General features: G+C 40.8%; 1 protein-coding gene across 1 annotated transcript; it reads left to right on the top strand.

Moving 5' to 3' along the window:
- Window positions 1-1,177: 1,177 nt before the first annotated feature.
- LOC108682830 (exocyst complex component 2) lies at window positions 1,178-19,029 on the top strand. Its single transcript, XM_047882330.1, has 19 exons — window positions 1,178-1,406; window positions 2,406-2,558; window positions 3,107-3,257; window positions 4,403-4,716; window positions 5,048-5,141; window positions 5,825-6,061; window positions 6,877-7,028; window positions 7,891-7,973; window positions 9,590-9,745; window positions 10,100-10,258; window positions 10,441-10,538; window positions 10,830-10,950; window positions 11,855-12,010; window positions 12,352-12,576; window positions 14,818-14,914; window positions 15,993-16,114; window positions 17,095-17,279; window positions 17,668-17,724; window positions 18,219-19,029. The coding sequence occupies exons 1-19, from the start codon at window positions 1,292-1,294 to the stop codon at window positions 18,307-18,309; spliced, it is 2,766 nt and encodes a 921-aa protein (XP_047738286.1). The 5' UTR covers window positions 1,178-1,291; the 3' UTR covers window positions 18,310-19,029.
- The last annotated feature ends 2,853 nt before the right edge of the window (window positions 19,030-21,882 follow it).

The following is a 21,882-nucleotide window of genomic DNA, read 5'->3' as shown; positions in this document are numbered from 1 at the left end:
AATGCATTTTAGAAATGACTGCAAAATTGCAAATCTTAAAAGACAGCAAGTGCACGCAGTAAGGTTCCCAGTACGCTGGATGGATCAGGATGCAGTGAAGCTTGTCCGGAAATCAGTTGCAATGTGTGTAAGTGTTGCGGTGCCTGGAGAGTAAGGGATATACAATCAAAGTGGCTTGCAGCCCTTTCTTATTAAGAATTACCCAGCAACGGATCTAGAAAATGGCTGGCAATGCTTTGGGCTAAAAATCCGTATCTTGGCAATGCTGCTTGCACCCTCTTCACCCTGGGTCATAGCTCAGGAAATCAGGATATCACAAATATTCCTTGCCAGGATCTGCTTGATGCCAATTAACTGTTAAAGTGTAGATTAATATATGTGGCTTAACCTAAACTGGGACAAAGGTTGACTTCAGCTGCTCAGTGCTCAGCACATATACATAGTAGAGAGTAGAGTGAATACAATAAGTATATACAGTAAAATAATTCATATATATAAGATTGGGCAATTATATCTTAGTACTGAAATTTCACAGCTGCAAAGTTGCATATTTTCAATAATTTTATAATCTTACTGAGTCACTGTTTGACTGTGTGCATTTGTTAAGAAGTAGTTTGGAGGTAATTCATCTACCATCAATGCTACTAACTTTGTCGTGTTGCTTATGTTCCAGCTTTCAAAGGATACCTAATATTTTGCTAACAAAACTGAGCCTCAACTTTCTAACATAACCAAGAAACCTTCTTAGTGATTGTGTGGCAATCAAACACTAAAAATTATAATTGTGTCCAAGAATATATGGTTTTTACTGAAGAGTAGCAAGGTATGTGAAGTAGATGCTCAGTGGCAACTTTTGTGTCATTGATGTTAGCAGATATTGCAGCTCAAAAATCGTCTGGAGAGATCTGGTTATAGCTTGGAAAATATATTTATTCCACAGCTGCATAGTGCATACAATTCTATTTTGCATAACGAGATAAGCTGCTAATGGGAGCTATGAATAAAATCATTGTCTACTATTGCTATTTAGTGTTGTCTTTACACTCTTTAGGTCCATTCAAGAATCCTGCTGCAACTTAGATGAAAATTTTTTCTAGTATATGATTATTTTCTGTGGACAAAATCTTTCAATGTTTTAGTTATTATTCCTTATTGAACAGCTGATAATCCTATTTTTATCCTAGTGTTTGTGAAATTTTAGATGTTTTGTCACTGTTTAGATTCTCAGCCAAATGTAGTGTGAAGAAGCATCTAATCTTTTGACTAAAGGATCTATTGCAAGACAAGTGAAATGGTTGGTGGAGGAGTACCCACTGTCACTGGCTTGTCTCCTATAGAAGGAGTTCCAGGCACCAAAGTCACCATCAGAGGGGAAAATTTGGGAACACATCCAGAAGACCTAATTGGTAAGTTTTGAGCATTTTGATGAAGAGGCTTTGTCTAATTTAATCTGTGAAATTTTATTCAACTTTGAGTAAAAGCTGATGATGATCATGAATTTCCACTTGACATGTTGGAAGATTCAGATAAATATTGATGTTTTACATTGCTCATGCCCCGCAGCCCCATTATTATGAATTTTTAGGCTTTTATAAAATTTACTATCAAATTTTGCCAGCAACACTCGTTTCCCTTTCATCAATGACCAATTTTTGAGCAATATCTCTTGAATGGAAAGAATTTGGCTTTTATTCAGTATAACCATATTTTTAATATGTGTATATATAAATCAATTTGTAAGATTTCAAAGATATTGTTTAAAGTAAAAGCTAGATTAATTTAATATGTATTTGAAGAATTTGTAATCATATTACAACTATTCAGTCAATGCCTCTATATATATAAACTTCTAAAAAATTTAACTAGATTGAGCTAGGCAACTTAATGGCTCATGGTTTTTAGCTTGTTCACAGTGACTGTTATAATAGTGACATAATTTAGTAGTAAGATTTTCTCATCACCATGAAATTGTTGGTCAATTTTCATTTGTGTTCATGGAAGGCTTCATTGCTATCCATGTTACAGATTAATGTGCAGCATACTTTTGCCTTGAATTATAGGGCTCATTGAATATAAGATTGGTTGCATTGAAATTGCAAAGTTTATTGACATTAATCTCAGCATAACATAGAATTTATGGAGTACCTCTTTTACATCTGAAAACTATTCAATTTTCTATGAAAAGTCATTCCGTTTGAGTGTAAAATGCTCAGAAACATCTCCAATTAAATTAGCCATTAAAGCCTTAAATGTAATCAACCAATTGAATTGTAGAATTCATGTAGGTAAACATAATTTCTTAGTCGTTTTTCATCTGCATGATACTATGCCTTCATTGCATCTAGCTTGAACTCTGCAGTTAGATAATATGTGATAATAACTTGATTTTTTTTTATATTTCAAAGGTGTGATCATCTGTGGAGTGGACTGCTTGCTCACAGCAGAATGGAAGTCAACCACAAAAGTTATAGCTCGAAGTGGTGGAGGCATTGGCAAAGGAGATGTTATCATCATAACCTCATCTGGAGGAAGAGGGTCTTCCACTGTTCAGTTTAGAGGTACATGTTTGTTTATTTCTTATGTATTATTTATCTAGTATAAAATTGAAGTCATTCCAAATAAAGTGTTTAGAAATTTATAAACATATGTCAATAATTGCCTTGGGGTGTGAGCTGCATCTTATAACCAAGAATGCAAAAATTTCAGGACACTTTAAAACTAAAGGTTTCTTAGCTATCTCTCATCTCATGTTAGCTGTGGTAGTTTGCTGGGTATTAAAATATATTGTTGTCTATCATATTTTGTCTTCAAATGCTCAGCTGAACTTAATAACTTTGCAAAATTTTATTATATAGGTAATCTAATAGTGCACATTCAATAATTCACCCATGCAAATTTCACTGTAGGAATTTGAGATTTGTTAGGATCTCAAGTAGGAAACTGGCTATTCATTGCACAATAAATGGAAATATTTCCCACAGCATTAATACCGTAATTCATGAAATTATTAATGTATTCATCACCCAAGGTAACACGATGAATGGAAATATTTTCCCACAGCATTGATACCGTAATTCATGAAATTATTAATGTATTCATCACCCAGGGTACCAAGAGGTGCTGAGTGCTGTGAAAGAGTCAGCAGTGTGGGTGGATGAATCTATAATCCTACAGCTGTCTTTTGGTCGGCAGCGCCCCTTGTCCCCTGGCCCCATCCTGCACGAGGATCCTCTTGGACTCTCTGTTGAAGGCAACACGTGAGTCCTGTTGTTCAGTTCTGCTTGAATTGGGGATAATGATCAAATTTCAACAGTATTAAAAGAGAAAATTGAGCTTTTTGTTAAGACAATCTAAAAATTTCACTGATTCTTAACCACTTAGCAACAAGGTTGAATAAACATTCAAGTCTACATTTAATTAGACTTGGTGTATGAAAAATTAAAAAAATGTACTTCTTATTATTATTCAATTTCTATATTGTATCCATTTATTTGTGTCATTGTTATATCACACATTTACTTCTCTGTGTACATTTACAACTCATTTAAAACTCCTGCTAGTCAGTCACTGTAACCTGGAAATAATAAAAAAGCCATTGGTGATCCTGGCGGTAGATTGCCTGTGCACTTGATTGCAAGTTCCATATGAAATTCTATTCTGACATTGAGCATTGGTCTTGCAGTAGGCTTTGGGCTGGATAAATCTTGTGGTGCAGTTTTGTATTTGTGTTCCTCAATTTTATGTTGCTAAGTTTTTTTTTGTTTGCCTGGTGTCTTATCCATGTTTGCAATTATTTTGGCTGTGTGTTTTCATAATATTTTCGTTCAAGTACACAACTTTTCAACTAAGTTGATCAATGAGGTTATATCAACCCTCAATAGATAACATGATTATTTGACTACCTATCTACCTATCCGGCCTTAATAGGCAAGTAGGCTGCTTGTAGTCAAAGAATTTTAAAACAGGTTTAAATCTTCATCATTGTACATGCATTTTCTGAATTAAGATATTTGAATTTAGCTACTTAGCTAATAAATTCACCATGTTATTTTACACAATGAATTATGAATTTCCAAGCATCTCTGTGTTATTTTGGTAAATACGTGTCATTTCATTTTTCATGTACTTTGCTATCTCTAAGCTGATCTTTGAATTCTTCTATAAATTTGAATTATACACCGTTATTTGAGTTTGCAGCTACGCTTGCAAGCTCTGTGTTGCTCGAGTAATATCAGTGGGTACAAATTTCCATTTCATTTATAGTTCATTGTAGTCTAACTACAATCATTCGCAACATTTCATTAGTTATCAGAACTAAACAAATTATTCTGTAATGTAACCTGAACTTTGCTCTCATGGTTACAGAATTTAAGTCTAGAACGTGAATTTTCCGTTTTCTCAGGTCAACAGAACTGGATGCGGACCTGCCTTCTCTTTTTCCTGGCCAGAATGGCGACCTCTCCTCCAGCTCCTTCAATCCTGCCTGGTTCCTACTGGAGCATCACCGCGCCACGGGCTTCCTTGATCTCAAGGCGGGCCTGCAGCACCTAGAACGTAAAGTCAATTCCCAAAAAGAAGGTCAAATTTCTTTCCTGAAGGCCAATGTCGGGTCTGTGCTTGAGCAGCTCGACACCCTACTCGAGCTCAAGACCCTGGTTGAGAGTGACGCCGCTGATATGCGCGTCAGCATCGACACCCTCAATTCTGCTATTGCTAGTGAGTGTTAATATTACCTGTTATTTCATTATTGTATACAAGCATAGCCCATTATTTGCATGACAAGAGACATTAATAATAGTGTCTTCAAGGTTGTTTTACTGTTAATTGGCATAATTAAGATATCTTGCTGTTATTCAATGTTTCAGGCGGTAAAATTATCTTATATTTTGCAACGGAATGCTGTGATGCAGTTGCGACACATGGGTATTTAAGGACATGAACTTTGATAATTCATAGGTTTAGTTTTTGCTAATATATTCCATCCATAATTACTAACTTCATTATTGATCATTAAATATTTTTATTGAGAAGTTTTTGTTGATTGCAGACTGCAAGAAGGAAGCAGACCAGCTGTTTGAAGACGTTTTGCAACGAAAAGATAAGGCGGACAGCACGCGCAATGCGCTCAATGTTCTCCACAGGTCAGCTGTAGAATAATTGATATTGCTTTTGATATTGGATTTACATATTATATTTTTTAATCTTTTCCTATCTTCAAGCATGTAGCTACAAAAATTCCTGCTTTGTTGTTGTTTTTGCAGATAATTTTTATCAGTGTTTATATCCTTTGAGTTAATTGGGGTGCTGGTAAATATCATGCTGACACAAACCCTACTTCATTCTGTTAACCCCTGAGGTGTTCACCGAGTATCATTGTTCTAACTTCTACTTTCTGCTAATCTCTTCTGTTGTAGTAATACAGTATTGTTCACAGACCCAATTTTGTATGTTCTCGCCCCTTGTGTTCACCCAGTATTGTTGTTCACAGGTTCCGCTTCCTTCTTTTCTCGCCCCATGTATTCACCAGGTTTTTGTTGTTCACAGAACCCACCTACTGCTGTTTTTGCCTCCATGTGTTCACCGAGGTTTTGTTGTTGACAGTACCCATTTCCTGCTGTTCTCGCCCCTTGTGTTCACTGAGTTTTGTTGTTCACAGTACCCATTTCCTGCTGTTTTTGCCTCCTTGTGTTCACCAAGTTTTGTTGTTCACAGTACCCATTTCCTGCTGTTTTTGCCTCCATGTGTTCACCGAGTTTTCTTGTACACAGATCCCATTTCCTGCTATTCTCGCCCCATGTGTTCACCGAGGTTTTGTTGTTCACAGATTCCGCTTCCTGCTGTACCTGCCAGTGTCAATCGAGCGCAACATGGCAGAAGGGAATTACGACGTCATCATCAACGACTACGCGCGCGCCAAAAGCCTCTTTGGCGACACTCACGTGCCGCTGTTCCAGCAGTTCAGCGCCGAGGTTGAGCGTCGCATTGACCAGTTGCGCGAGGTGCTATGGCAGCAGCTGCGTAAACTACCCGCACCTCTCGAGCATCACAAGAAAATAATCAGGTAGGAGTATATTCTTTAATTGGGAGCTAAATTAGTAAAGCCTTTACATATGCAACTCTCTGCGCCCTTCAATCATCGCAAGAAATCAGGTGAGGCTCACATCCTTTTACTAGAAGCCAAATTATTACAGCTTCCACATACGCTAAGTACCCGCGCCCCTCGAGTATCATAAGACGATAATCAGGTTGGCATACATTCTACAAACAATCTTCGTGCAAAGTTATTCAACTTGTACAATGCTAATAACCTATTATGATTAGTACAGATACCACGAGCAGCACCTGCTTAGTTTTGTCTAATTATTTTTACAACACTTCTCTTTAATTTCACTTCTTCTTGTTTGTTTGTCTGTCTGCTACAAATCTTATAATCGATATTTAAAACACTTCTACCTGTCCAATCGATCTGAAATGTACCACATTTGCGTAAAGTTGGAGGCAATACATGAATCACTTAACAGAATAAATCATTTTGAAATTTTTTTTTAATTTAAAAATAAAATTTGAAAATTAATTTTTGGTAAAATTTGATAATAAAATTATAAATCCATTGTACATGTGTAACATTGGAGACGCTGGGTTCTTAAGAAGTGTTGTCTCTAAAAAGTAATTTTTAAACGCATAGGTATTATTTTTATCTTTGTTTTGAAGTGAACTGTAATTAATATAATTAATAATGACTATTAATACTCAATCCACTTGTGAGTCGGAGCATTTGCCTATAAATAAATATTTCATAAATCTTTACAATATTATTATCCCGAAGTGAAGTTTTGAAGACTGAATGTGAGTTTTAAAGCAGATTTGACTTTGCAGGAACCTTCAACATCTTGAAAGCAGCGGGGACCCCGCGTGGGAGTCGCTGCTGAGTCGGCAGTCACACCTGCTGTCTCAGCTGCACGCCACGCGGGACGTTAACCTCGCCCGCGAGCTCGCAGACCGCGACCACGGCAGCGTCGGGGACCACGGTGCGCTCATCTTGTCGCTCCTGCCGCTCCCTTATCCTACACTTGTGCCAGCCATACTTGTCCTATACTTGTCCCTGTAACCATTTCGTCCACGACATCATTTTGTTCCTGCAACCATTCTTTCCCAGTCGATTTCTAGTCCCTGCAACCATTCTTTCCCAGTCGATTTCTAGTCCCTGCAACCATTTGTCCCAGCAAACAGTTTGTCCCAGATACCATTTTGTCCTTGCAAGCATTAACCTCAGCAACCATTTTGTCCCTGCAAACCTTTTATCCTAGCAACATTTTTCCAGTTAACATTTTGTTTAAGCGGTGACGAGACAATTTTTCCTCGTTGCATACTACCTGTTTTTTTTTTTTTTTTTTTGCTGCAGTTTAAATTAAAAAAAAAGTTCATTTGCATGGTTTTGTTGCTATTGTTTTTGATGATTTAGGGAGTTTAAATTTTTCATTAAAAATCGTAAATCAATTATTAAGTGTCAATAAATACACTTGGCAAAGTACCTGATTGCAAAGCAAGTTCTAGATCATCTGTGGAATCTCACAGATTCATGGATTGTCGTGTATGCTTAAAATATCATTTAGTTTTATTGCAGCTGATTTTACCAGAAAGTTAATGCTGCTTCTTTCTTTCACGTTGCTGTCTTGAAAATAAGGTATAGTTCTGTTTTTCGATGTATTACGCAATCAAAATGGCGTGACCGTTAGTAAATCCTTGCTTTGCAAAGCCTGCAAAAAGTTATAAGGTTTTTGAATTACGATTGAATTTAATAGGCCATAGAATGCGTTTCACAGAAATGTTTGTTGCTCGTTTCATACGCCTTAGATCACAGTAAATCTAATGACATGTGATGGCCAACAGGAGGCAGTGCAACGACTGCTGGAGGTTCGACTCCCGCTGCCAAGTACAACAGGATTATGACGTCTACGTTGGGCGACTATCAGGTGACTTGTGCTGCAGCTTGACGCCATTAACTAACTGGCTTTTGAGCCTCTCTTGTGCTAGATGACTTGTGCTGCAGCTTGACGCCATTAACTAACTGGCTTTTGAGCCTCTCTTGTGCTAGGTGACTTTTGCTGCAGCTTGACGCCATTAACTACCTGTCTCTTGTGCTAGGTGACTTTTGCTGCAGCTTGATGCCATTAACTACCAGGCTTATGAGCCTCTCTTGTGCTAGGTGACTTGTGCTGCAGCTTGTTGCCATTAACTACCAGGCTTATGAGCCTCTCTTGTGCTAGGTGACTTGTGCTGCAGCTTGTTGCCATTAACTAACTGGCTTTTGAGCCGCCCTTAACTGGAAATTTTTTGCATCAATAATTTTTTAAAGCGAGAGCTCAACAATTTAATTATTCTAACGCATTGCAGTATCTTACAACACTTCTCTTTAACTTCACTTCTTGTTTGTTTGATTGTTTGTTTGTCTGTCTGCTACAAATCTTATAATCTATATTAAACACACTTTACCTGTCTAATCGATCTCAAATTTTGCACACTTGCGTAAAGTCGGAGACAATGCTTGAATCAATTGACAGAATAGATGATTCTTGAAAATTCAATTTTTTTTAATTTTAATTTAAAAAAATTAATTTAAAAATTGATCTTTAATATTCGAAAATAAAATTAGAAATTCATTTTCCATGTGTAACATTGGAGACACTGGATTCTTCAAAAGTGTTGTCTTTAAAAAATAATTTTTTAACACATTTTTAGCACATTTTTTCATTTATGGAAAAAATGCACTATTGTACTCGCCATGTCCGTCTGTCCGTCCGTCCGTGACCTCAAGTTTTCGTCGACGAGAAAATGCGCTCTCTGTCACTCACTGCAGTGAGTACCTACTGAGTTATATTTTTTACTTTGTCATGCGTGTTGCATTTGTATTCAATGAAATTATGAGCCTAAACATAGATCACTATATATAGATCACTTACTATTTAGTCTGTTTAACATGGCCTGTCATTAAACAAGTCGTTGTTAATCCAGGACCACAAGCTTTTGATATATTAAATAAATTAGGTTGGAACCCAGCATTGTAACTTTGTGCGTCTGGACATAATCTTGGTGCAGCTTTCAATAAAGAAAATGAGGCGCTTAATGTGCCGTTAGAACTCGAGAGTTGCTCGCAGTAGCACTCGTCTTGAAACCTTTATTTCAAATTCTTGTTATGATTTAACTCAATTGATGATTTGAAACATAGTGCCAGCATGCTTTCAGACTGATAATTATATAATCATCATGAGACTAATAATTATATAATCATCAGGTTAGCTGCTAGTTCTGAGCCGATAAGGAGTCGAGTAACATCAACATATTTGTCTGAAATATTATCATAGGATTGTCATAGGACGCTCATTTTGGAGTAGAAACAAGTTATGAATAAAATCTGGTGAATGACTACTGGTGCTCTGCGTTAGTTCAATAGCAATTGGGATAGATATAGTAATTGCGATGGTTTTAGTAATTGTTATAGTTATTGTGATTGTTATAGTAAATGTAATAGATGTAGCAACTCTAATAGTTGATTTATTTGTGATAGTTAGAGTAATTTTAATATTTGTAGAGCAGTGCGCCGGTGCGCGTGCTGTTTGTAGAGGCTCTGTGCGACGTGCTGAGCGAAAACTTCCCTGACCTCTGGCGCCTCAGTCAGGCGTACTTTGGAGGGGAACTGCTGCCTCATGAAGCTGTGTTGGACCCTACCAGACAGCCTCACTGTAAGGTGAGAGCCTCATGAGGCTGTGCTGGACCCTACTAGACAGCCTCACTGCAAGGTAAGAGCCTCATGAGGCTGTGTTGGACCCTACCAGACAGCCTCACTGCAAGGTGAGAGCCTCATGAGGCTCTGTTGGACCCTACTAGACAGCCTCACTGCAAGGTGAGAGCCTCATGAGGCTCTGTTGGACCCTACTAGACAGCCTCACTGCAAGGTGAGAGCCTCATGAGGTTTAACAACATCATCTCAACTGACATCATCATCACCGTTAACATCATCACCGTAATCATCATCTCAATCAGTTACATCATGTCACGAGTGCAGACTGCCTCACTAATGCTGCACGCGATGTCTGCGCAGTCGCTGCTGCTGGAGGTGATCAGCGTCTACGGGCACCTGGTGCGCGGCGCCATCTTGGGCCTGACGGTGCCTCTTGAGGCCAGAGATGGCGACCTCTCGCAGTACTACAGAACCTGGCCCGACACGCCCATCACCCTCATCACCCCCTGGATGCCCCAGGTACGCTAGCTCTTGGCCAGAAATTAGACCAAAAGAAAATTCATTGGTTTGACTTACACCAGAGCATTGCAGGTGACTGATTATTCAAATATAAGTGTATCAAATGATGTTTTGTATAATTTTATCGTAGTAACAATGTTTTTACGTTGATCTTGCAGCCTGAGATATTTCTTGTATTGCAGGTGATTAGACTTGTACGCGGTTGTTACTCGTCGCTGCTGACGCTGGATCTGCCTAACGACGCGCTTGACATCGTGTCAGGACTGCTGCTCGAGCTCAGGTGATTTACAGTGCATTTCTTCCTTATTCATTATGCTTGAATTTCACTTATAAATCACTCATTCATTCATCAGGCTATCCTACTAAATACGTCAGCTACACTAAAGAGATGAATATTTCTGTCTTATTTTAACTAAAGTAATGGAGATCGATATCAGCAACATCTAAAGAAAAAAATGTCGGTGTTTTGTTATAACAAATGGATATTTGGGAATACCTTATTTATATTTGTCATTCAGTTGAGTAATTTTTTTCTGATTGATGTAAGCCAATACCATGTACTGTATTTCAGAGTGCAATGCCTGCAGTGGCTATTTCAGCAAACTGTGGAGCACGTGAGGAAGCTCCACTGGCGGGAAAAGTGGGTGTTGGAGGAGCCTGATGACCCTTCGGCCCCTGGGTACACGCAGCTCGTGAGTCCATTGCATCATACACAGGTCCATGTTGAGTTCATATGTCACTTTTTTTGACAAACCACCCAACGGATTTCCTCTCCCAGCGTCAATCTTGTTCATTATTGTTGCTCTCTTTATTCTACGAAGCGATTTTCGTATTCATATTCATTCGATTCATACTTGAATCAAACGAATTGAATCTTGAAAGGGCGTTCTCTGATGTATCTTGTAGCTCTTGCGATGTTCTGTCAAGTTACAGATTACAGCGAAAATGTTCTTGAGCAACGCACTTCAGAGCTCGTGGTACCTGTTGTGACTGCGAATTTCCGTTTCGGCGTTAAGCTGTTTTGCAAGTGAGATTACATACACTTTCGTTCTCATTGCCTATCGTTCGAAGGACTGAGACACCAAGCAAGCGACCTACTGTCTTGGAGACTTACATTTCACATTTTCCATCGCTGTTCATTTCTCTGTGCTTCTCTATCTATCCATACAAAATTATTTGTTTCACTCAAACTAACATTGCTAGTCGGCTGGAACTTGCCATTCGAAATCTTCCACCACTTGCCATTCGAAATCTTCCACTGGAACTTGCACAATCCACTTCCACTGTACTGTCAGATTTTCAATGTAGGAAACTTTTTGGTGATCGAGAAATTTTTCATTCATTGCGAAAAATTATTTTTGGCCTTGAATGCATGATAGCTCGGTAGCTGAAGCACTAGTAAATTTTGTATCAAGTAATTATTTTTGTGATGAATCGTGGTTTTTGTCGCGCGAGGTGACGGAAGCATTCAGTAGACTTTGTCTCCTTGGTGTGTTTGATACACTAATGAATCATGTGTGTTCATTTTGCTTGTGTAACACGTTTGTTTTTTTAAGAATTACGAGAATTGCACGTTTCGTTGTGTTGCCGTTGCAGCCCAGCGTGTTCGAGAGTGTAGTGCTGGAGGCGGGCCAGGTGGTGAAGGAGGTGGTGGTGGAGTGTGGGGCACACGAGGCGCCCATACTGCACCTGGAGGAGGTCCAAAGGAACCTCAGCACGCTCCTGCATAACGTCGTGGTTGCCTTTGCACAGGTAGGTAGGGATCTGTTTACCAGTGTTAAACACTCACAATAGTACACTTCTATGGCTCGTCGTACTGGACCAGCTGATCTTTTGAACTGTCTTACGCAGTGGAACTCTCGGCTGTTCATTTACTGTTTTAATAAAATGACTTCGACTGTTGAACCCCATGCAGCATTCATAAATCCAAGCAAGATTTTTTTGAAATAATAATAACAGCCATTTTTTCGAATTGCAACAATGTATTTCTGTTCGTCATTACATGTTAGGAAGAAATCTTTCGCTTTAACAGACACAACGCACACGATAATGATATATTCGAATTCTTGTATTACCTCTGTATTGTTCCACAGTCCCTGGAGCAGTTGTGCCTCAGTGACCCCGACGATGACGTGGCCCCAGCACCCAATCCCCACCCCTCCAGTGCTGCAGGAGGCGCTGCAGAAGAGGAAGCTACGGTGCCTCCCGGCTACGAGAAACAGATCCTCGTGACGCTCAGCAACTGCGCCTACATGAGGCAGACGGTCCTCAGGAGGCTCACTGACTCCCTCGTCAGGATAGGATATCCTCACGACCAGGTGAGGGAGGGGCGCTTAGCGTTGCTACCCTCACGACCAGGTGAGGGAGGGGTGCTTAGCGTTGCTAACCCCACAACCTGTTGTTGTTGTTGTAGCAACGTCAACCACTAGTCCGTCCCGAGGCCGATGAAGCGCGCCACATCGATTGGCTGCGTCCAAAGATCGAGTGTTGAAAGTTGTGTCGGCTTGGCCGGGCAGTTGAACAAATGTTGTACGTCGTGTGGGCCGATTCTACAATTCGGACATACGTTGTTGACGTTGGTGTCGATTCGGCTCATATAGCTGTTGAGCAGGTGGCACCATCCCGACCGTAGCTGGGCCGAAGTGGTCCTGGTTGCGCGCGGTAACCGATGTTCCTCCGCGGCGAAGGGTGGTGGGTAGCCTCCGAGCACCACGTTCGGCTTGTAACCGGCTATTCCGTCTGCTACTGCCCGTCTGTGTATGTTCATCAGGCATTGTTTGTATTGTGTGTGGTCGGCGTTTAGTACTTGTATGTATTGACCAATTTCGTACAAGTAGGATGTTACATCTTTCCTGATATTTCTTGGCGGTCGCGGTTGTGTGACGATGTTCCGATTTGGGTGTTGGGGTTGATGGCACGCTAATAGGTATTGACGGGACAGGAGGTCGTTGTGTTGTTTGACGGGTAGTAGTTTCGTTTCCGCATGCAGGTGATCTATGTCGGACATGAGGTGACAACCGGTGACGACTCGCAACGCGGTGTTCTACGCTGATTGTAGAGTTGCCCAATTCGACGAGCTCAACTGTGGCGTCCAAATGGGTGCAGCATAGTTGGTGACACTGCGTCCGATGGCTCTGTACGTGGTCAGCAATGTTTCTTTATCTTTGCCCCTTGTGCTTCTGGCCAGCGATTTCAGTACTTTGTTGCGGGATCGCAGTCGGTTACGTACGTACGTGGTTGGCGTGGGCGGAAAACGTCATCATGTTGTCGAAAATGACGCCAAGTATTTTGGGGTTTTTGACAGTTGGGATTAGGCGTCCGGCGACGGATACGTTCAGTTCTTGTCTGACTTCAGCCGTCCACGCCATGAAAAGTGTGGCGGTCGATTTTTCGGTTGAGAGTTGTAGGTTTCTAGTGGTGAAAAAGTCGTGGAGTATTGTCAAATAGCCTTCGATTTTGGTGCATAACTCCGCAACGTCTGGCCCAGTCGCCAAGATCGTGCAATCGTCGGCGTACGATATAATGTTGATACCGGCTGGCGGCGGTGGCAGTTTCGAAAGGTAGTGGTTGAACAGAGTGGGCGCCTTGTTTGATTTTTCGGGCTTTCGATTTGACGCCCCGAAATTCGACGAACGATTGACGACCTCGCAGATAGTTGCACAGCCAGCGTCTTATCAACGATAGTAGCGTTGAATCGAAAACGTCTTGCAGTAGGATGGCGTGATCTACCGTGTCGAAGGCTTTCGACAAGTCGAGTGCGACTAAGACGGTGCGGTGGGCGGGTTTGCGCTGATTCAGTCCTTTCGTGATTTGGTGTGTAATCAAGTGTAGTGCGGTGGTTGTGCTGTGATTTTTCCGAAAGCCATGCTGGTGTTGTTTTGGCTGGAAATGTTCGTTAATCACGGGTAGGATCACCGATTCGTGGATCTTGGCAACGGGCGAAAGTAGAGTGATCGGCCAATAAGACGTGCCTTGATCGGTGGGCTTGCCTGGTTTGGGTATTGGGATGACGCGTCCGGCTTTCCAGGTATCCGGGATGACCGACGATGTGAGTGAAAGCTAGAACACTTCCGTGAGGTATCGAAGGCCTTTCGCGCCAACGTGCTTGAGCCCGAACCATCGGGACAACCTGTTGGCTGTTGTGTAATGCGGTTACCCCCACGGTGATGCGAGCGCTTATCTCTACCTCTATAGCTACGTTTGTTTGCTTAGTATTACAGTCCACAGCACCAAAAGGGTGTCACTTAATTTGCAGTTACTTTTACTGATCTAACCTAGACAAATTTTAGATGAACATAGTCTTAAGGAAAAGATTATTTAATAACCATTCTACTGCGAGTGTCAAGATAGCGTCGCAGAAATGGGATTTAATAATAAATACATGGTGAAAACATTAAAATACTTACTTATTTAAATATAGGAGTTGAAAAAATTGTAGGTCCGTGCGACAATAAGATGTTCTAAAATGCGAACATATAATGGCTGTTCAAATTTCAACATGGGTTTTGTTGACGTTTTGTCAGCGATCTGGCGAAATAAATTGAATGTTTGTGCTGCAGGTGCAGCAGGGCATCGACAGGGCGGCCGGCAGCTACGTGGAGCTCCAGGAGCGCCTGCTGGAGGCCTACCTGGAGGAGCGCTCCGACCCTGTCATTGGTGCGTGGATACTGTTTCGGCATGGTGGAAATAGGTTCGTCGTGGTGGATATTGTTGTGTCATGGTGGATATTGTTGCGTTGTGGTGGATATTGTTGCGTTGTGGTGGATATTGTTGCGTCGCGGTGGATATTGTTGCGTCGTGGTGGATACTGTTGCGGCATGGTGGATACTGTTGCGGCATGGTGGATACTGTTGCGTCATGGTGGATATTGTTGCATGTGGTGGATATTGTTGCGTCGTGGTGGATATTGCTGCGTCGTGGTGGTTATTGTTGCGTCGTGGTGGTTATTGTTGCGTCGTGGTGGATATTGTTGCGTTGTGGTGGATATTGTTGCGTTGTGGTGGATATTGTTGCGTTGTGGTGGATATTGTTGCATTGTGGTGGATATTGTTGCGTCATGGTGGATATTGTTGCGTCGTGATGGATATTCTTGCATCATGGTGGATATTGTTGCATTGTGGTGGTTATTGTTGCGTCGTGGTGGTTATTGTTGCAGCATGGTGGATATTGTTGCGTCGTGGTGGATATTGCTGCATCGTGGTGGATATTGTTACATTGTAGTGGATATTGTTGCATTGTGGTGGATATTGTTGTGGCGTAGTGGATATTGTTACAGCATGGTGGATAGTGTAATTGCATGGTGAATATTGTTGCGTCATGGTGTATATTGCTATGGCATGGTGGATATTGTAATGCCACGGTGAATAATTTTATGGCATGTTGAATGTTGTTGCATCATGGTGGATATTGTTGCATCATGGTGGATATTGTTGCATTGTGGTGGATATTGTTGAATCGTGATGGATGTTCCTATCTCTTGCTGGACACTCTCATTTTCCCTGCTATTGCAAATAGTACCTGCTACTGGCAAATGGCGGCAAATCTCAAAATATTTTGGTGCTACTGAGGGCTGAGCGAGTTTCCTTGTTTTCCTTCAGTTCCTAGCGAACCAATTAAATGAAGAAACATATGTTCTGAATTACAATATAGACATTAGTTTCTTGAGTCACACTTGGCTAAAATATTTTAGCTTCATTTTAGATAGTTGCATTGAACATATTCTTTATTTTGACAGGTATCATCGAACGCTCAATGTATCTGGGCGGCTTTGACTGGTCCAAGGTGTACCATCCTCCCAGCGACGCCAGGGCCTACGTCAAGGAAATCCTACTCAACATCACACATGTTCAGGCCGAGGTGCTGTAATCCTACTCAACATCACACATGTTCAGGCCGAGGTGCTGTAATCCTACTCAACATCACACATGTTCAGGCCGAGGTGCTGTAATCCTACTCAACATCACACATGTTCAGGCCGAGGTGCTGTAATCCTACTCAACATCACACATGTTCAGGCCGAGGTCCAATCATGTTTCTTATTTCTACGAAGACGACTCGTGCAGCTGTGATTTAGATTTTCAATGCCGGTCTTAGAATAGGTAATTTTGTTTCTGGTTTGATTGCCGTAGAAGTGTATGGAGAGAAACATGTTAATTGATCATCGATAATTTTGTATGTCCTTAAAGTGAGTTGCACTCAATGTTAGCAATTACATTCATTGCCCTTTGTTCTCATGACGGCATTTGTTCCATCTGATCTCACGACAAATATTACTGTTTCATCTGGTCTTGATTCGAATATTTTATCAGAACTGAGCTCTTTGGCCTTGTTGGCATACAATTATTCTAAAATTATTTTCAGCCCAACAGACCTATTATGTAAACATACGGGTGTGGTAAACATGGTTCTAAAACTCGGAAAAATTTCCGTGTAAGGTGCTTTTACCTGGCCACAACTTGTGTATGTTGTTGGGCCAGGTTTACTTCTGCCCGGGTTTATAGCTACTGTATTTGTTCGTAGTACTAAATGACTGTTTTTAAAAAATATCTGTCCATATTGATCTGCTATGGCATGCCTATTACTAAAAGTCCTCGTGACCGTTTAGGCAACCAAATGTGTTGGAACTAAAAAAATTCCAATAATTTTCCAAACCTACTGCATGAACCCATTTCTACAAACTCGTATAAAAGTGTTTTCAGTCCTGTGCTTGAATTTCAATTCAGATAAGTCTTGAACAAATATCGAAATCTAAGTAAAGCTTTTAGAATTTGTACAGAATTTATGGTTGAATGGCCTATCCTCCTATGCATCTGTTAGAAATGATATATCATAAACAGGTGGTGAGCGTGTGGAGTGGTGAGGTGGCACTGTTGGTGGGCCGTGTACTGGAGGGCGTGGGGGAGGAGGTATGCCGGCTGCTGAGCTGCGTGCCGGAGTACAGCACACACGGCACCACGCAAGCCGTCGTCGACATCGAGGCGTTGCTGCTGCCGCTCACGCCCTACATGACTGAGCCAGCCAGGTGCGCGATGCTTGTGATTAACGCCCTACATGACAGAGGCTGCCAGGTGCGCGATGCTTGTCATTAACGCCCCTACATGACAGAGGCTGCCAGGTGCGCGATGCTTGTGCTTAGCGCTGCTGCCGCTCACGTTCTAATCTATAAGACCGTGGCTGCCAGATGCGCGATGTTTGGCTTTAATTCTGCTTGGTTAAAACATTTTAACGTTGAAATTCGAATACACGAAACTGATGAATACCTGATTTTCACTTTGTAATTAACTGTGAATCCTTTGGTAGGCAGCCTGCTTCGATTACTATATCGATTTATAATTTATACGCTGCGCAATAGGCTTATATTCTTAGTACTTGTCATGGTTTTCGAAGTCTAAATTGACAATTTGTTGCAGGGCGTCGTTTGCTGAAGCCAAGGAGCTCTTCCCACCCCTCACCCCCGAACAGCTCAAGTCAGTGCCTCGCTGGTCTCTTTAAATTCGCCAAGGAGACTAATTCTAATAACTTGATTGCCTCTAGACAAAATTCTTGCCTAACAACTCCCCAAAAATCGAATTTCCTGAAATTCTGATTAGATATGACGTTAATTAAGTAGTAACCTGTAGATGTATTGTTGCGATACTACTTTACATCGATGAAATATTTTCCATGTATATGAGTTAATCACGTAGTCAAAAGGGCCGGATTATTTTAACGCCGTTGCTTCACAAATCTATGATACTTTTGCGTCAGTTAGTTGAATGCTCTTTTTTCCAACTGTTTGGCCCATTTTCGTTAACAGTAACCATATGAAAATCGTGTCTGAAATTTAAATTAGAGAACAATATTTGAATTAGAAAACAATTGATGAACTACCGTAAGTGGTTGCCCAAGCATTACTCTCAAATCATCTTGGATTCACGATGTTTTTTTGTTTTAAATTACAATTAATAACAACCGTGAGCAGACACAAGGCGAAGGCGCTGGCGAACTTCCGCGAGAACTCGTCGATGTTGCTGGAGTGCTTCGCGCTGCCGTCCTCCACGCCCTCCTCCTGACCGCCCTTCGTCACACTCAGACGTCTGCAGGCCAAATGATCCCTCGAGGTGCACTTTAATGGCACAAGTAATGCGATTTCACCAAGAAAATCCGAGTTGCCGAGTTCAAATCAGTGAAGAGCATCGACTGGAAACTTGGTTGCTAGCGGGTAATATCTTGCATATTTGAATGGGACAATACCTGTACCGGCAATCACAAATGAGACGACACTACAGATATTCCACTTAACTCGCTACGCGTAAATACAAATCGTATAGTGCTGGTCATAAATACAATTGTAAATTTTGATTAACAACTAATAGTGTGAAACTATTACTAGAAAGTTCACGTTCAATTCGGTTGATTAAATAGATCGTTTAGATCGGAGGCGGCGACTTGTGTCTCATTAACGTTAAGGCAACTGGATTATCTAACTACAACTATAAAAATGTTTCTTAGAATGTTAGTGAACTTGTTGCCATGCTCATCCTCAACAATCAATCTATGATTACGTAACAGGATTGGTCACAAGTTTTGATTATGCAGCGGCAGAAGCGAGACTCGTCCCTGGAGCACATAGCAGCCAGTTTCCATCATAATGTTGATATACAATATTGGGGACAATTCATGTGTCAAATCATTGTCGTGTGGAAGTGTTCCTGAATTAGGACTTGTTAGTTTCTGCGCAGTTTTAACTTGTGCTTTATGCGTGGGACCCCTCAGGGGGGACTTCTGACGCTTCTGACGCGTGTCTGTGCTCGTCAGAAGTCCTATGGGATTTCGCGTTCCTAGGAGGATTGTTCCTGAGCGCCCCAACGTTGGGCTCGCGGTGTCTGACTGTAGGTCTCAGTTGTAGGGTTAAGTTGTTATGTAGGTAGGATTCCTTGCATTTCCCTTCTCTGTCTCTCTCGTGCGGGTGGCCGACGTCCCGTGTAAGCGACCTCTTGTTCAAGTGTCTTCGTTTCTGTTGCTTTTCACCTGTCCCTCCTTGTCACTTCGTCTCTTTGAGATGCTAACGCTGCTTCCTTCGAGCCAGCTTCAGCGGGCTGGACAATTGAGACCTTCCGCCCCTTGTGGGTGATGAATAATTGAGACCTTCCACCTCGATGGTGATGTTCATCTTGACTTTCGGTGCGAGATAGCTAAATAGTTGAAGCGCTATTAAACATTTGGCCACTAAACTAACTTATGCGTGGGATCCTTCGTTTTTCATTTTTAAAGCAATTCATCAAGAGGGTGAGTAAACTTGCTGTGTTTATTTTTTTGTAAAAAAAAATTTTTGACGAGCGACTGCCAGTGCAGTAGTTATGTAATTTTGATGTGTATTCATCCGCTACCACGTCATTTCATTGATGACGTGGCAGTGAAGGAAAAAACAAAATCTCCCATTTCTCACAGGCTTAAACCATAAATTGGACTTCGCTGTCTCTTCTCTTGCATTCAACTAAATATGAGGGAGCAGATTTCGCGTGAAAACGAATAGCCGTTCTGGGACATATAATGTGCAGCAAGAGGAAGTGGAGAGGATAACTAGAACGAATCGACGGTAACATTTTGTATCTTTTGAGTAGAAAGATAATTAATATTCAATTGACTTCTTGCAACCATCGCCAATAGACGTGGAATTGGCATTATTGTTTCTCTATCTTGTAAGTTTTAGGCCGGTATAAATCGTACTAGCTATTTGATCGAGGTGAATTTATTTAACTTTATCTATCTGATTATCACGAAAGATCTTTCTTAGTTTAATTTATATTGTTTATAGCAACAGACGAAACTTTTATTATACTATACTTAGTCCTAAGCTTTAATTACATCTAAACATATATTTTTTGATGGTAGTAATGTTAAAACTTGTATTTTACATGCATAAGTTTAGTGGCATTATGTGTTCTTCTGTATATTGAAATTATCGAGCACATGCCTAATTATCACATTATTTCGTATGATCTTTTTGTCCTTATTATATCTTTAATCCCCACCAACTCTGTAGGTTCTGAAAGAGGTTCCTTCCTGTGATGCTCCCTATGAACTGGTTTGAAACTGTACAAGTTTTTCACTTTATAGTATAGAATTTGTCAACTAAAAACTTCCTTAACTTCTGATGCATTGTTTCTCATTGACACCCAATGGTAACGAGACGTGCTTTCCTAACCAAGCTTGAACAAATTTACGAGTTATTGTCGAAAACTGTGATAATTTTCCACGCACCGCAGGGAGTAAACAGCGGCTGTAATACTGAAATACTCTTTTTCTGGGCTCATCTGGGTCAGGATGACCCACATAACGAGTAACAGTGCATCGATATTTGGACAAAATGTCACGAATTTATCTATGTATGCATCCTTCCATGTATACCTAGAACATCAATTCTTTTGCAGCCTTCGACGGCTGAAGTACGGGAAAACTTGGCTCCTTGGGGGAACCTTTAACCCGTTTCATCAGTCCACGGCTCGTTTAAGATATTTACACAACAATATAATTTTGGTTCTAACCCCCTGCACTCCATGAATTTGCACAATTTATAATTTAAACATTTCCAGTTTTAGTTGATGAACAGTACACGAGAATCATTAGTAAAGCTAGTCTAATAACCTATTCCATTTATCTCATAACCCATGTTTTATTGTGTAAATTTTGGAGTCACTGATAAATATTTCAAGGAAGCGGGACTCTTATTCACAATTCATCCTTCTTATTCACTTCCCCACGTTCAACAGTTATTAATGATTTAATAAACGAACATTTGGCTGAAAGTTTATTTCATCGATAGTTGAACCTGCTGCTTCAGGAGATACGTCACTAAGCCTTTAATATTCTGAAGTTAAGGACAATATTTAAGTGACAGTTTTTACACACGCCCTCCAAACCTATCGAAGGAAAAAATGTATGGAGGACTCTATGACCTCAAGCGGACAGTATCTCAAAATATGTCTCTTTGGATGCACGCAACTAAAACAACACTAAAATGCTAATTACAAGTCTACATTTATACAGGATATTCACGTCTCTTACAATGGTGCAAAATCATATTGTGGTCCAAATACAAATTCAATCCTGCCAATCATTCCCATATAATCTAGTACAATGCATGGGGATAGTTTATAACGAACGAAAGTCTTAAACATTATTGATATTCCAACAGAAAATTCCGCTTTTTATAACTAAGTCCTGGAATACAGAATTTCTACTGCAGCCGACGGTGGGCTACTCATAGCAGAGAACCTGCATGCAGCTCGCCTCACTTACCTCACAAAACTTGTTTTAGATTGTGATGCAGTTAGCGCTCAGAAGCCTTTACGGGACTCAGACCAATGAATTACATGCCAAATGTAGAATTTTTTTACGCTCCAATCTGGAATGAGTCTTCACTACGCCTTTTAGAACGCCGTGTTCACCAGCAGCAGAGACCAGTGAAAATTTATTCAAAAACATCCCTACATTCCACGTAATTTTGTTTGCATCACAATACAGTTAAATCATGCTCACAATCGGAGAAGATTGGTCGACTGCAGAGGAAAATATAGAGGAAACGGACGTTAATTTACGTATGTCATTACGATTGTTGCGGTTCAATTTTATTGGTACGGTAT

Source organism: Hyalella azteca, unplaced genomic scaffold (genome assembly GCF_000764305.2).
Source record: "Hyalella azteca isolate HAZT.00-mixed unplaced genomic scaffold, Hazt_2.0.2 contig1316, whole genome shotgun sequence".
NCBI lineage: Eukaryota > Metazoa > Arthropoda > Malacostraca > Amphipoda > Hyalellidae > Hyalella > Hyalella azteca.
The sequence above is the reverse complement of the archived record's forward strand: the minus strand, read 5'-3'. Positions and strand labels throughout refer to the sequence as shown.